This window comes from Podarcis raffonei, chromosome 4 (genome assembly GCF_027172205.1).
Source record: "Podarcis raffonei isolate rPodRaf1 chromosome 4, rPodRaf1.pri, whole genome shotgun sequence".
Taxonomy (NCBI): domain Eukaryota; kingdom Metazoa; phylum Chordata; class Lepidosauria; order Squamata; family Lacertidae; genus Podarcis; species Podarcis raffonei.
This window is the reverse complement of record NC_070605.1, coordinates 11994831-12008926: the sequence shown is the minus strand read 5'-3', so window position 1 is coordinate 12008926 and position 14096 is coordinate 11994831. Positions and strand designations below refer to the sequence as shown.

At 45.8% G+C, this 14096-nt stretch overlaps 1 protein-coding gene across 9 annotated transcripts in view; it reads left to right on the top strand.

Annotated features, from left to right (window-relative positions):
* The window catches only part of TENM4 (teneurin transmembrane protein 4), a 680333-nt gene that overhangs the window by 520576 nt on the left and 145661 nt on the right, over nucleotides 1–14096 (top strand). For all 9 annotated transcript variants that reach the window (XM_053385165.1, XM_053385169.1, XM_053385167.1 and 6 more), the window contains 2 exons: nucleotides 7910–8011; nucleotides 10881–11075. In XM_053385165.1, the coding sequence (XP_053241140.1) occupies nucleotides 7910–8011; nucleotides 10881–11075 (297 nt within the window). The remainder of the gene's footprint in view (nucleotides 1–7909; nucleotides 8012–10880; nucleotides 11076–14096) is intronic.

The window sequence follows — 14096 nt, the reverse complement described above, 5'->3', positions numbered from 1 at the left end:
TATAAATAAAATTTATTATTATTATTATTATTATTATTATTATTATTATTATTAACTGTACACACCTCAGCTGAACCACAGCTTTCGTTTTCTAATCGTTCAGAAGCTGGCTTGAGGGTGAGCACATCAAACAGCAGTGTTTCTCAGTGTTTCAACAGTTTCAACAGTGTTTCTATGGACTGTGACTTAAAAAGCAAGTCCACTTGGCTTCAGACACTAGTAGTGGGAACATAATGAACCCAGGAGTAAGGGGTGAGGTGCACACAGCCTTAGCTGCAAAGGAACTAGAGAGGGATCTCTGTGTTCACGAGGAAGACCAAGATATGTAGAATTACAGATACTATTTTTTAAAGCAAAGAGGGGAAACAAAACAAAACAAACCAACAGTGAAAGTCAATGCTGTATGCTCCGGTAACCTCTAGGTTAGATTACTGCAACATGTTATATGTGGGGCTTCCTCTGAAATGGTGCAGAATTGAGCAGCCTGGTTGCTCATCAGGGCGGCTTGAGCGTATAATGCCAATACTGCCCTGGCTGCCACTTAGTTTCCAGGCCCAGTGCAAAGTGCTGGCTTTGACCTATGAAGCCTTAAATGGCTCAAGACTGCAGTGACTCAAGGACCGCCTCTCCCTATAGAAACCAACCCAGACCCTCCAATCACCATCTGAGGCTTTTCTTTGTGTGCCTTCTCCATGAGAGGTCCAGACAGTGGCAACATGAGAACAGGGCCTTTTCTGCAGTGGCTCCCCATTTGTGGGATGCTCTCACCAGCCACCTTGATTGCATATCTGTAGGCACTGCAGTCATCAGAAAGGAATTCCCTCGCAGCAGGGTTGATGCTGCCAGCCTTAATATCACATTTGCAGACATTTTCGTAACACACAGCTGGCTGGCCAACGAGCCTGGTGTCTCTCTGCAGCCACAGCAGGTGCTGCAACCTTCCAACAATTTGACTTTGCCCCCAAAGGTACACAAGGGTTAGGATTCATTTGGCCACAGCTTCCAGAAAGCCCATGGTACAAGTTTGCCTTCTGGCTGGTGACACGTAATAGTGCACCTTTGCAGTGTCCCCAGCCAGTTGTGCACCACAACACGGAAACCAGGAGGAAAGGAAGCAGCCGGGGTACTGCAGCTGATCTATCGCCCTGAGCCCATTTTGGCTGTTCTGCAGTCCAGAAGCCCGTTGGTTTCGACGGGGAGCGGCTGCTGTTGCAAAAACATGGACACAGGTGGTTCAAGCGGTTGGCTGGCCTTTCACCTGCAGGAACAAAGCAGAGCCGAGATCTGTTCCTTGGAAGTTGCTGCTGGTTCTAACTGCATGCAAGCTGCTGCCCTCCATAGCTGTCAACTTACAGATTTGAAAATAAAGGACCAGCAGCCTCGAAAATAAGGGATCAGCAGCCAAAATAAGGGGTTTTCCAAACACAGGTATGTTCAACTTCTGAGCCCCTCCGAGCCAAAGGCAGAAAGCCCAGCCAGGAGCCAAACGAAGCCTCAAGCGGTGGTTCCCACAGCGCAGCAACCCGGTAAAGGGGATGCAGCAAGGAAAACCACCGTCACCTCTCCGCTGGGAAGCGCTGAGCAAAAGCGAGTCCCCAGGCAACGCGGCCGATTTGATCGGCACAAGGCATGCAAGCTCCAGCCCCCAGTCGTTCTTAGACTCCTTATTGGGCGAGCAACACAGCCAAGCAACACAGTTGGAGCCTCCCTCCTCCCTGGCCGGCAGGGAGGGAGGGAGAGGAGCTGCTTCCTTTGAAACCCGGGGAATTTTAGGGACATCATCAATAAGGGACAGCAGCAGGACACAGCGCTGGGATAAGGGACTTTCCCACCAAATAAGGGACGGTTGACAGCTATGCTGCCCTCCCTGCCCTGCTAAATTTGCAGTGCTTGGGTTTGGTTTGGTTTGGTTTCTCCTTGGCGCCGGCTCGTTCGTTCCTCGATGCCTGGGGAGCCGCGAGCAAAGCACGGAGGCTATAAAATATGTAACTCTTAACATGCATTTTCATTAGCAAAGACTCTAATAAGGCCTGGTGTTGGGAAGGCATTGCCTTGGCCTCTAGCCCAAGAGAGAGAGAGAGAGAGAGAGAGACCCCTAGTAATTAAGCATGATGCTACCCAGTAGATAAATAAGGAAGAAATATTGCAACATTTGCTGTTCTGCTGGCCCACCCAAGCCCGCCAGAGGGTGGATAATTAATCTGAAAGCGAGGTGGGGGAGGGAGAGGAGGAAGATCTATTGGGAGACCAGCCAATTTGTCCATCTCTTTAATATATATAATTGCATTTTGTCCAGAGAAAAAGTAATTCACATGGGTAATTGCAGGACAGGGCAAGGCAGCTTTAACAAGCTTGCCACACTATATCAGGCTCGCTGCTTGCCAACTGGCAAGTGTTTCGTGACTCTGCTGTCTCCGGGGTCTGCATTGTGGGTCGTGGGGGGCTAAACAGGCTCCCACAGCGCTGTGAACAGATGCCCTGAGAGGTGCGCTGCTAAGGAGACAGGAGTAGTCAACGTGGTGCCCTTAGATGTTTGCCCCGCGCAAGTTGCGCCTCAAAATGCTCTAGATTCAGGTAGATAGCCGTGTTGGTCTGATGCAGTTGATTTGTTGTTGTTGTTGTTTAGTCGTTCAGTCGTGTCCGACTCTTCCTGACCCCCTGGACCAGAGCATGCCAGGCCCTCCTGTCTTCCACTGCCTCCCGCAGTTTGGTCAGACTCATGCTAGTAGCTTCGACAACAATGTCCAACCATCTCGTCCTCTGTCGTCCCCTTCTCCTTGTGCTCTCCATCTTCCCAACATCAGGGTCTTTTCCAGGGAGTCTTCTCTTCTCATGAGGTGGCCAAAGTATTGGAGTCTCAGCTTCAGGATCTGTCTTTCCAGTGAGCACTCAGGGCTGATTGCCCAGGATGTCAATATTTATTCTTGCCATCTCATTTTTGACCACATCCAACTTACCCAGGTTCATGGTTCTTACATTCCAGGTTCCTATGCAATATTTTTCTTTACAGCATTGGACTTTCCTTTCACTTCGCTTCCAGGCATATCCGCAAGTGAGGACACAGTCGAGAGAGAGAGAGATATATATATTATATTATATTATATTATATTATATTATATTATATTATATTATATTATATTATATTATATTATATTATATTATATTATATTATTATATTATATTATATTATATTATATTATATTATATTATATTATATTATATTATATTATATTATTATATTATATATAATATATATATATAAAGTCTAGTAGCACCTTAGAGACAAACCACACATTTTCACTCCATAAGACGCACCTGACCATAAGACGCACCTAGTTTTTAAAATGTTCTGAACAAAACCGTTGATGTATGATTTTTGTGGTTCATGCTGTGGCCACAGACATGTGATCTGATGGTGAATTTGGGGTGACCCAATGCAAAAATCCTGAGGATCCATGTGGATCCGTGCTTTGTAACGTTTTTGCGCCATTGCAGCCCCACGCAACAGTGGTTGCGTGATTATTATTTTTTTGGTGCAGGCTGTAGCCATGGACATGCTATGCGATCTGATGGTGAATTTGGGGGGACCCAATGTAAAAATCCTGAGGATCCATGGACTTTTACCTCCCCCCTCCCAGGAAGCCTCTGCTAGTGTCCCTTATGTCTCTTCCGATCCCACCGATCAGCTCCTTCCTTTCAACACTCCCTTCCCTCTTGTTTGCCGTTGTGTCTTTTCCTTAGCTGGAGCAGTTTTTTGTTCCTCCTTTTCTTCTAATTTCTCTCCTTATTGCTTTAGTCTTCCTGTTTCCCCCCTTTGCAAGTTTGCTGTCTTTACCTCCCCCCTCCCAGGCAGCCTCCTTTACCTCTAGCATCCCTTATCTCTCTCCCCGATTGGCAAATGATCAGCAGCTTTGTTTCAAGACCCACTTTCCTCTTTTAAAAAAAAAAAGCATGATCTGCTTTTTGCCCCTGGGCAATTCAGCTCCAGGGGCCACACATTCACTCCATAAGACACACAGACATTTCCCCTTACTTTTTAGGAAGAAAAAAGTGTGTCTTATGGAGCGTAAAATACGGTAAGTTTGTTCTTGGTATAAGCTTTTGTGTGCATGCACACTGCTCTATTCAGCTGACAGTCCTTTAAAAAGGTGAAAAACAACAACTGCTGGATTAAGACCTAGTAAGAGCTGTTCGGCAGTGGAACGGTCTCCCTTGGGAGGTTATGGACTCCCCTTCCTTGGAGGTTTCTAAGCAGAGACTGGGCGGCCATCTGCCATGCATGCTTTAGCTGAGATTCCTGTATTGCAGGGGGTTGGACTAGATGACCCTTGGCTCCCCTTCCAACTCTACTGTTCTATTATTCTACTATTCTAAGCTGGATTCAAATCCCTATGATCTTGGGCAAATCAGATCCTTGTGGCATAAGCGGGCCTTTGTTCTAACTCAGCGGGGTTCGTCTTACAAGTTTAGACCTCTCTTTGGAGCAGCGTGTACCCCTCTCCTTTTATTGGAGATGAAGTAATTTGAAATCATCATCATAGAAATGCTTTATTGTCACTTGTACAACTTGTATACAGTGAGATTACATGAGCACCCCCCCCCACTCAGCTCTCTTAGCCTTAATTCCCCTCGTTTACTTATGCACACCCACCAAACCCGAAATTCAGTTGCCCTGTTTTTATCTTTTCATTCAGTGGCCTAACAGCCCATGGATAGAAGCTGTTCTTTACCCTGTTGGTGCGACTAATCCTGCTTCTATATCTTCTGCCCGAGGGCAGGAGATCAAGAAAGTGCCGGCCAGGGTGTGAATCATCCCTGAGAATTTTCCTCACTCTCCTGAGGCAACGTTCTTCCACTAATTCATCCAGCGCATTCACGGGACAGCCCATAATATCTTGTGCTGTATTCACCACCCTCTGTAGGCACTTCCTACCAGATGATGTCAAACCAGCGTACCACACCGTGATGCAGTAGGAAAGGACACTTTCTATTGTGGACCTGATTGGGCCCAGTACGAATATCTTTTCCGTCAGAGTACAGTGACCAATGCCTCACAGTGAGCAGTGCATCATCTAGAAAGGCTCATGTTTCTAAGACCTCTTTTATTGGATAGTTCAACGGTTAATTTTTGTGAGAGGTTTATGAAATGGCTCAGTTGCAGCAAAGGCCTGAATCAAGGTCTTAAAAAGAAAGGAATTGTTTCCTCACCGCTTCCATTGTTTCTAACTTGTTTCAGTGGGGGACACACACACACACACACACACACACACACACACAGATCTAGCTAAGTTAAGGCCGCTCCTATATAATTACATCCTATTTTAATATGACACACATTGCATGGAGTGTGAACCAGAAACAATAGACTCAAACGAACTATGCTATTTTGTCATTTCGCCAAATGCCACACACACACCACCGTACCTGTCTTCATGCAAACGTCGATGAATAAATCATCAAAATGATCTTTATTTTCTCTTTGCGGCTAAAAAAAAAAAGTGTGTTTAATAAGCCCTGTGTGTTTTTTCCTGTATTAAAAGCAAATTGTAAACACTAATAGTTTGAGCTGACATTTAAACAAAACGAAGTGCTAGGCACAGTTTGAAGACGGTATGTTTCTGGTTTTTCTGGAGTTATTTAGCAAAAGCATTACATCGTAAATGGAATAAATTAATGCTGCCTGCTCAGGCAAGAAGCAGGAGTTCTGCTACATAGATATTTTGAATTATGTAAATAACTACACAGCTTTACGGATGTCGTCTTTCTCGAAGTTGCGATGGTTGTCTCTGATTTGGATACAGCTTTTTGATTCTTTGCCGTTAATTGACTTTGACGTCCTCCGAAGTCGGAATCTGCTAAAATAAATAAATGCACTGGAAGAAAATAAACAATTAGGCAAGTATCCTAATCTGTTGATCTGTTAAGGGGAAGGGCTACAACTCAGTGGGACAGCATCTGTTTTGCATGAAGCTCCCAGGTCCAATCCCCAGTGGCTGGAAATGTCTCTGGCATGAAACCAGCTGCACAAATATAAGATGGGGGACAGTTGGCCTTCTAGCAGTACACGTGAAAAGGATCTGGGGGTCTTGGTAGACCACAAGCTTAACATGAGTCTGCAGTGTGATGCAGCAGCAAAAAAAGCTGATGCTATTCTAAGCTGCATCAACCAAAGTCTAGTGTCTGGAGGCGGTTGGAGGATGGATGGCGGCTAACAGATTGAGGTTGAATCCTGACAAGACAGAAGTACTGTTCTTGGGGGACAGGGGGCGGGCAGGTGTGGAGGATTCCCTGGTCCTGAATGGGTTAACTGTGCCTCTCAAGGACCAGGTGCGCAGCCTGGAGTTCATTTTGGAGTCACAGCTGTCCATGGAGGGGCAGGTTAATTCTGTGTCCAGGGCAGCTGTCTACCAGCTCCACCTGGTATGCAGGCTAAGACCCTCCCTGCCTGCAGACTGTCTCGCTAGAGTGGTGCATGCTCTAGTTATCTCTCGCTTGGTCTACTGCAATGCGCTCTATGTGGGGCTACCTTTGAAGGTGACTCGGAAACTACAACTAATCCAGAATGCTGCAGCTAGACTGGGAGCGGCCTCAGGGACTACATAACACCGGTCCTGAAAGACCTACATTGGCTCCCAGTACATTTCCGAGCACAATTCAAAATGTTGGTCTCACCTTTCAAGGCCTAAATGGTCTCGGCCCAGTATATGTGAAGGAGCGTCTCCACCTCCATCGTTCTACCCGGACACTGAGGTCCAGCGCCAAGGGCCTTCCGGCGGTTCCCTCACTACAAGAAGTGAGGTTACAGGGAACTAGGCAGAGGGCCTTCTCAGTAGTGGTGCTCGCCCTGTGGAACGCCCTCCCTTCAGATCTCAAAGAAATAAACAACTATCTGACTTTTAGAAGACATCTGAAAGCAGCCCTGTTTAGGGAAGTTTTTAATGTTTAAAGTTTTACTCTGTTTTAATGCTCTGTTGAAAGCCGCCCAGAGTGGCTGGGGAACCTAGCCTGATGGGCGGGCTATAAATAATAATAAATTATTATTATTTCTAGATCAAGGGAAGTAATAGTTCCACTCTATTCTGCTATTCTGCCTTGGTCAGACCACACATGGAATACTGTGTCCAATTCTGGGCACCTCAATTTAAGAAGGATGTTATCAAGCTGGAATGTGTGCAGAGGGGGGCAACCAAGATGTGACTGGGGCAGCCCAGCCAGGTGGGCAGGGGTTATATAATTAAATTACAATTATTGCTATAAGATGATCAAGGGTCTGGAAACCAAACCTGATGAGGAACGGTTGAAGGAGCTGGGTGTGTTTAGCCTGGAAAGAGGAGTTTGGAGAGGAGATATGATGGCCATCTTCCAATATCTAAAGAGATGTCATGTAAAGGATGGAGCAAGCTTGTTTTCTCCTGCTCCGGAGGGTAGGACCTGAACCAATGGACTCTGGAAAACTGCTTCCAGTTGGTGTAGACAACACGAGGCTAGGCTAAATAGATCAGTGGTCTGACTCAGTTTAAGGCAGCTTCCTATGTTCCTACAACAAGCTTGGACGTTTGGGCACATATAGTGCCCACATGTTTGTCTTAATGCAAGGGATCCTGCAAAACTGGGCGCATAGAACTTTCTCTCTTCTCTGGAATTGTATGGAGAAATCCACAAAGGTTAGCATTTAGCGTACCGTACTTAATTGCTGTCACCCTTACATAGGAATGCTTTCTGCTCAGTCATCTGGTGCGGAGAATGAGTTGAGTCTTGTTGTTTCTGTTTTCAAAATATATCCTCTTATTATTAGAAGTTTGCTGTTGAATTACGTTACCTTTTTTCATGGATGTTCTCCACTCCCATGACTGATATCCTTTGCTTTTCCTTCAAACACTCTTCTGTTGTCTGTTTCTCCTTCCCGCAGAATCAGTGGATAACTGCCCTAGCAACTGCTACGGGAACGGGGACTGTGTCTCTGGGACCTGCCATTGCTTTCTCGGCTTCCTGGGTCCCGATTGTGGACGAGGTAGGGATTCGGGTTAACTTTTGTTGCTGTTTGTTACTGTCCTTACTGTATCTTGTGGAAGGTGGGGTGGGATGGGAGCTTCCAGGCAAAGGTGGATTCAGAGCCCACCCCCTTAGTCTATAAACATTTATCCATACTTTTAGGTTTATCTTGGGTTTATCTATCTGAGACTCTACAGGCCTCACTCCTCCCTGCCCCCAACCAAACACACCCACCCCTTCCTTTTGGTTTCTGCGTGTGAGCAAACAGTGAGAACAATGAGCCATCAAGGGCACTGCCCCTTGGAGAAAGAACGGGTCCAAGAAGCTTAGCAATCACTATGTTCCATTGTTTCTCCAGCAACTGCTCTGTCAATAGCTGGCTGAGTTTAGGCTGACCCTTTTTGTCTTCCTGTCAACCATAAGGTGGCCTCTGAACAGCTTCTTTTCCTTGCCTGAACCTCAGAGGTTATCCTAGAGCAGGAGCAGGCAAACTTGGCCCGCCATATGTTTTGGGACTACAACTCCCATCATCCCTAGCTAACAGGACCAGTGGTCAGGGATGATGGGAATTGCAGTCCCAAAACATCTGGAGGGCCGAGTTTGCCTGTGCCTGTCCTAGAGAGCCTGCCCTGGTGCACTGTACGTTTCCAAGCACAATTCAAAGTGTTGGTGCTGACCTTGAAAGCCCTAAACGGCCTCGGTCCAGTATATCTGAAGTAGCGTCTAAACCCCCATCGTTCTATCCAGACATGGGGGTCCAGCGCCAAGGGCCTTCTGGCAGTTCCCTCGCTGCGAGAAGCCAAGTTACAGAGAACCAGGCAGAGGGCCTTCTCGGTAGTGGCACCTGCCCTGTGAAACGCCCTACCACCAGACATCAAAGAGATAAACAACTACCTGACATTCAGAAGACATCTTAAGGGAGCCCAGTTTAGGAAAGCTTTTAATGTTTGATGCATTACTGTTTTTTAATATTTTGTTGGAAGATGTCCAGAGTGGCTGGGGAAGCCCAGCCAATGGGCGAGGTATAAGTAATATATTATTATTATTATTATTATTATTATTATTATTACTGAAGAAGGGAGGTCACCCAGGAGCCAGGACTAGTCCAAGCAACCTCTTAGCCTGAGGTTCTCACAAAGCCAAACCTTCAAAAAAGGTGGCTAGTTAAAAGGTTTGTGGGGTTTTATCCCCGCTTGCTATGGGACGCGGTGGCGCTGTGGGTTAAAGCCTCAGCGCCTAGGGCTTGCTGATCGAAAGGTCGGCGGTTTGAATCCCCGCGGCGGGGTGCGCTCCCGTCGTTCGGTCCCAGCGCCTGCCAACCTAGCAGTTCGAAAGCACCCTAGGGTGCAAGTAGATAAATAGGGACCGCTTACTGGCGGGAAGGTAAACGGCGTTCCGTGTGCTGCGCTGGCTCGCCAGATGCAGCTTGTCACGCTGGCCACGTGACCCGGAAGTGTCTGCGGACAGCGCTGGCTCCCGGCCTATAGAGTGAGATGAGCGCACAACCCCAGAGTCTGTCAAGAATGGCCCGTACGGGCAGGGGTACCTTTACCTTTACCTTATCCCCGCTTGCTGTAGCTATAGCCTGCAGTGCTCCGTAAAAGGGGACTCAAGGCTTTGCACGGAAACCGAGGCTGAAGCAAGTTTGTCCAAAATAGTTAAAAGTGCATGAGACTCGTCATAGGAAACACACAAAACAACGAGGTCTGTGCTTTGCATGAGGTCCCAGCATTGCTAAGGATCGCTCATGTAGGCCTCTCAAAGAACCCAAGGGTTGCTGTGGCTCGTTCTCATAATAGCGAAAAGGTTCCCAGAGTTGGTTTACAGTCCCTGTTGCAAGACACACACACACACACAAAAGGAAAAGGGTGTGTGGACGGAGGAGGAAAACGAGCAAGCTGCAGTCATTAAGAATGACCAGCTGGGATGGAAACCGTTCAGGTAGCCTGAGGAACAACTGCTGTTGGGGAACAGCTGAGCAAAGCCAAAGGCAGCTGGTATATCAGCAGAGACAATGGAATAACACCCATCTCAGGCTTAATAGACATTGTGAGTTTTGGCAGAATCTCCAGATTCAACATCTCCAGAAACCTTTCACGGCAGGCTTGTGCTGGTTGTTAGGTCAGGCGTGGGACAGCTGAGCTCAGGAAGCCACATGAGCTATTAACTGGAAAGACGATGTGAAAATATAGGGCATGGGAATAGGTGCCTTGATGCACATGGGCTGGGAGGGGACTAATAATTCTGACCACACAGTTGCCGCGACTTCTCAAAAGCCCAATAACTAGCCCATTGGAGTCCCAACTTAACAGAGCAGCTGCTCATGAAACAACAGGCAGGTGCTCCAACAGGTAAGGATGGCTATCAGTAGGTAAAGGTTAAGGGACCCCTGACCATTAGGTCCAGTCATGACCAACTCTGGGGCTGTGGCACTCATCTCGCTTTATTGGCCGAGGGAGCCGGCGTACAGCTTCCGGGTCATGTGGCCAGCATGGCGAAACAGAGCAGCGCATGGAAATGCCATTTACCTTCCCGCCGAAGTGGTACCTACTTATCTACTTGCACTTTAACGTGCTTTCGAACTGCTAGGTTGGCAGGAGCAGGGACCGAGCAATGGGCGCTCACCCCGTCGCAGGGATTCGAACCGCCGACCTTCTGATCGGCAAGCCCTTGGCTCTGGTTTAACCCATAGTGCCACCCACGTCCCTTCATCCTGCAATTATAGAGGGCTTATTGTGGCTCAGGATCCCTGGAAAATGAAGCATGGAGTCAGTAGGAGCAATGCTAATAAAACGCAAACTATTAAGTACTTGCAAAGTCCTCGGCCGCTTGCGAACGAAGTTTTTAACTGCTGCCTTTGTTGTTGTTTCCTCTTCCCTGCTTCTCAGCATCTTGCCCGGTCTTATGCAGCGGCAATGGACAGTACATGAAAGGGCGCTGCTTGTGCCACAGTGGCTGGAAAGGAGCCGAATGCGACGTCCCGACCAACCAGTGCATCGACGTCACCTGCAACAGCCACGGGACCTGTATCATGGGCACCTGTATCTGCAACCCGGGATACAAAGGAGAGAGCTGCGAGGAAGGTATTTGCAGGCATGGGCCAGTGGGTCTTATCATGGAACTTTGAAGTGTCAGGCATAGCTCTAATGGCTTTAGCCCAAACGTAGCAGAGTTTTCCTGCACAGCGAAGAAGCTAGTTGAGGTGGAAATGACTAGTCAGCTAGACTCAGAATAACTATTTACAGGATTTATTAAAAGGAAAAATAAAACCAGCAGAGTTTCTTTTTTTTTAAAGAATATTTATTAAATTTTCCAATTTTTTAAACAAACAAATAATAATAATAATAATAATATCTTTATTGTCATTGCCCCCTCTCAGGGACAACGAAATTACTCAACAAACGAAATTACTCAAACAAACAAAAACAGAACAAACAAAAACATTAAACAAAAGCATAAAATTCATAAACCATACTTTTAAATAACAAATTTCTCAGACCTCCTCATACTTCTCCTTCTTGTATCCCAATTAAGGTTATTTATTCAGCAAATCCTTCATTTAAAGCATTACAGCTTGTAACATTACCTTATTTTTCAAACCCTTTCCCCCCCCCATCTATGTTCTTTTATATCATTACAGCTAGAAACCTCTCAATTTCAATCCAGCACCATCTAACTTTCTTTAATTTTACAATATTTCTGTAAATAGTCCTTGAATTTTTTCCAATCTTCTTCAGCCGACTCTTCTCCCTGGTCACGGATTCTGCTCGTCAATTCTGCCAGTCCCATACAGTCAATCAGTTTCATCTGCCATTCTTCCAGAGTGGGTAGATCTTGCGAAAACCAGCAGAGTTTCTGCATACAAAACAAAGCAAAATAAATCCTTTCTTTCTCTCTCTTAACCATACACAGCACTCCTACTCCTAACTTCTAACACACCTAACCCAAACTGTGCTAGCATTCCTAGATAACAGAGTTGAGTGCTGGTCGTTAACCAATCAGAGTAAGTAGTTTCTAGGTCAAGCAGACCTTGGCTTTCTGCCAAGAGTAAATTGACACTGCCTTGAGTTAATTGTGTGAAGCCAGAATCTGTAAGTTTTCATGAGAATCAATTAACAGCCCAAGAGAGAGGGGAGTTGTTCAAAGGCAGACCAACTCCTAGAGGCCGAGGCTGTTTCGACCCCCACAATGTGTTTTCTTTTGTTTTTCGAAAAGTTTTTATTGTTAAAATAATTCAGCATTAATCCACACATATTGCAAATATACAAGCATACAAAGATACATTTCATACAATCCTTAAAAATATTCAAACATACCTACATTCAGTCCCACAGATAATTCCTTTTCCCATCACCATCCACCACCCCTCACCCCACCTTTGTCTTAGACTTCCAATCTACTCAACTGCAATTTCTTTCCACTTCTATTACTTTCTTTCACACACCTTTAACCTAATTTCATGCTTCTTTTTCTATTACACATCCATCTTATTTAGTATTTCAGTATTTAAAACGGAACTTGTTTATTCTGATAGGAGTTCTGATTTTTCAATATGGTTTTGCAAGTATCCTTTAAACACCTTCCAGTTCCTGTCTATCTTCTCTTTTGAGATCCTTCCAATTTCTCCCATTGCAATGTGTTTTTTGAGGAGGCCAAGACTTTGCACAAACCTTGAAGTGCCAACACCACTGTTTGAAGCTGGTTATCTTTTATTTTTGGTACAGCATCTGGGTGAGAAAACAGCCAGTCCTCCAGAGGGGGCTTCTCAGAGGCAGTTCATATAATCACATGCTTGAAATTCCTTTCCCATCTGCACATGTAAACGTATGCACTGGTTTTTTCCCCTTGGTGTGTCATAGTAAGGAATCACTGATTCCATTGTTTCTGGAGCGGCAGCGCATGTGAAGTTGTGTGCTTGTGTGCTGCTTTTCCTTTCAGAGTCTGAAAGCCGTGTCATATTCTGGTCTTGGATTCAAGCACTGCTTCGTCGTCGTCGTCATCATCATTTTGTTTGTATGCCGCCTTTCCATAGTTGAAACTGTGCTCAAGGCGGCTTACAACGTGACAAGCTTTACATAATTACAAACATAACCTAAGTCATAAACAATAAATAAAACACATCAAAAAGTACACAACCAAATGGAAACAATTTCCACAAAAATCATAAAACTAAAGATACAACAATAATATCAATAACAGCAAGCAACAGCTCAACCCCCGGTAAACAATACTCCGTTCAACAGCTTCAGCATTTGTAGCTATAATAATAATAATAATAATAATAATAATAATAATAATAATAATAATAATTAATAATAATTTATTATTTATACCCCGCCCATCTGGCTGGGTTTCCCCAGCCACTCTGGGCTGCTTCCAACCAAATATTATAAACAATACAGTGTCAGACATTAAAAACTTCCCTAAACAGGGCCGCCTTCAGTTGTCTTTTAAAAGTAAAATAGTTGTTCATTGTCTTGACATCTGCTGGGAGGGCGGGCGCCACCACCGAGAAGGCCCTCTGCCTGGTTCACTTCGCTTCTCGCAGTGAGGGAACCGCCAGAAGGCCCTCGGCGCTGGACCTCAGTGTCCGGGCTGAACAATGAAGGTGAAGACGCTCCTTCAGGTATACTGAGCTGAGGCCATTTAGGGCTTTAAAGGTCAGCACCAACTCTTTGAATTGTGCTTGAGTCAGTCAGCACTCCACTCTCCCAGGCCAGATGGGAAAAGGCCAGCAAGGCAGCGTGTAGGTTGCCCAGGGCTCACAGCCAAGATGGTCTCATTTAAGACAATGCAGATAAAAATTAAAAACAATTTTAAAGCAGCTGCAGTCCTTATGAAGCCTGCCAAGCCCCACCCCAAGCCAGGTGGAAAGAGGAAGGGCTGGGTCCTCCAGGCCCTCAGCAGGCGGTTCTCCCGCTTCAGAACTGAACGTCTCTTTTTTAAAAAAAAGTCTTTCCTTAAGATCGCTTTCCGTTCCGTTCTGGGCCTGAGATGGAAATCTCGTGGCATTTCTCCTTGATCTGCATTCATTTCCATGTCTTTTATAAGGTGCTGTGTTTTCATGCTTTCCTTTATGTGTGTGAAAGATGGAAGCCCAGTTG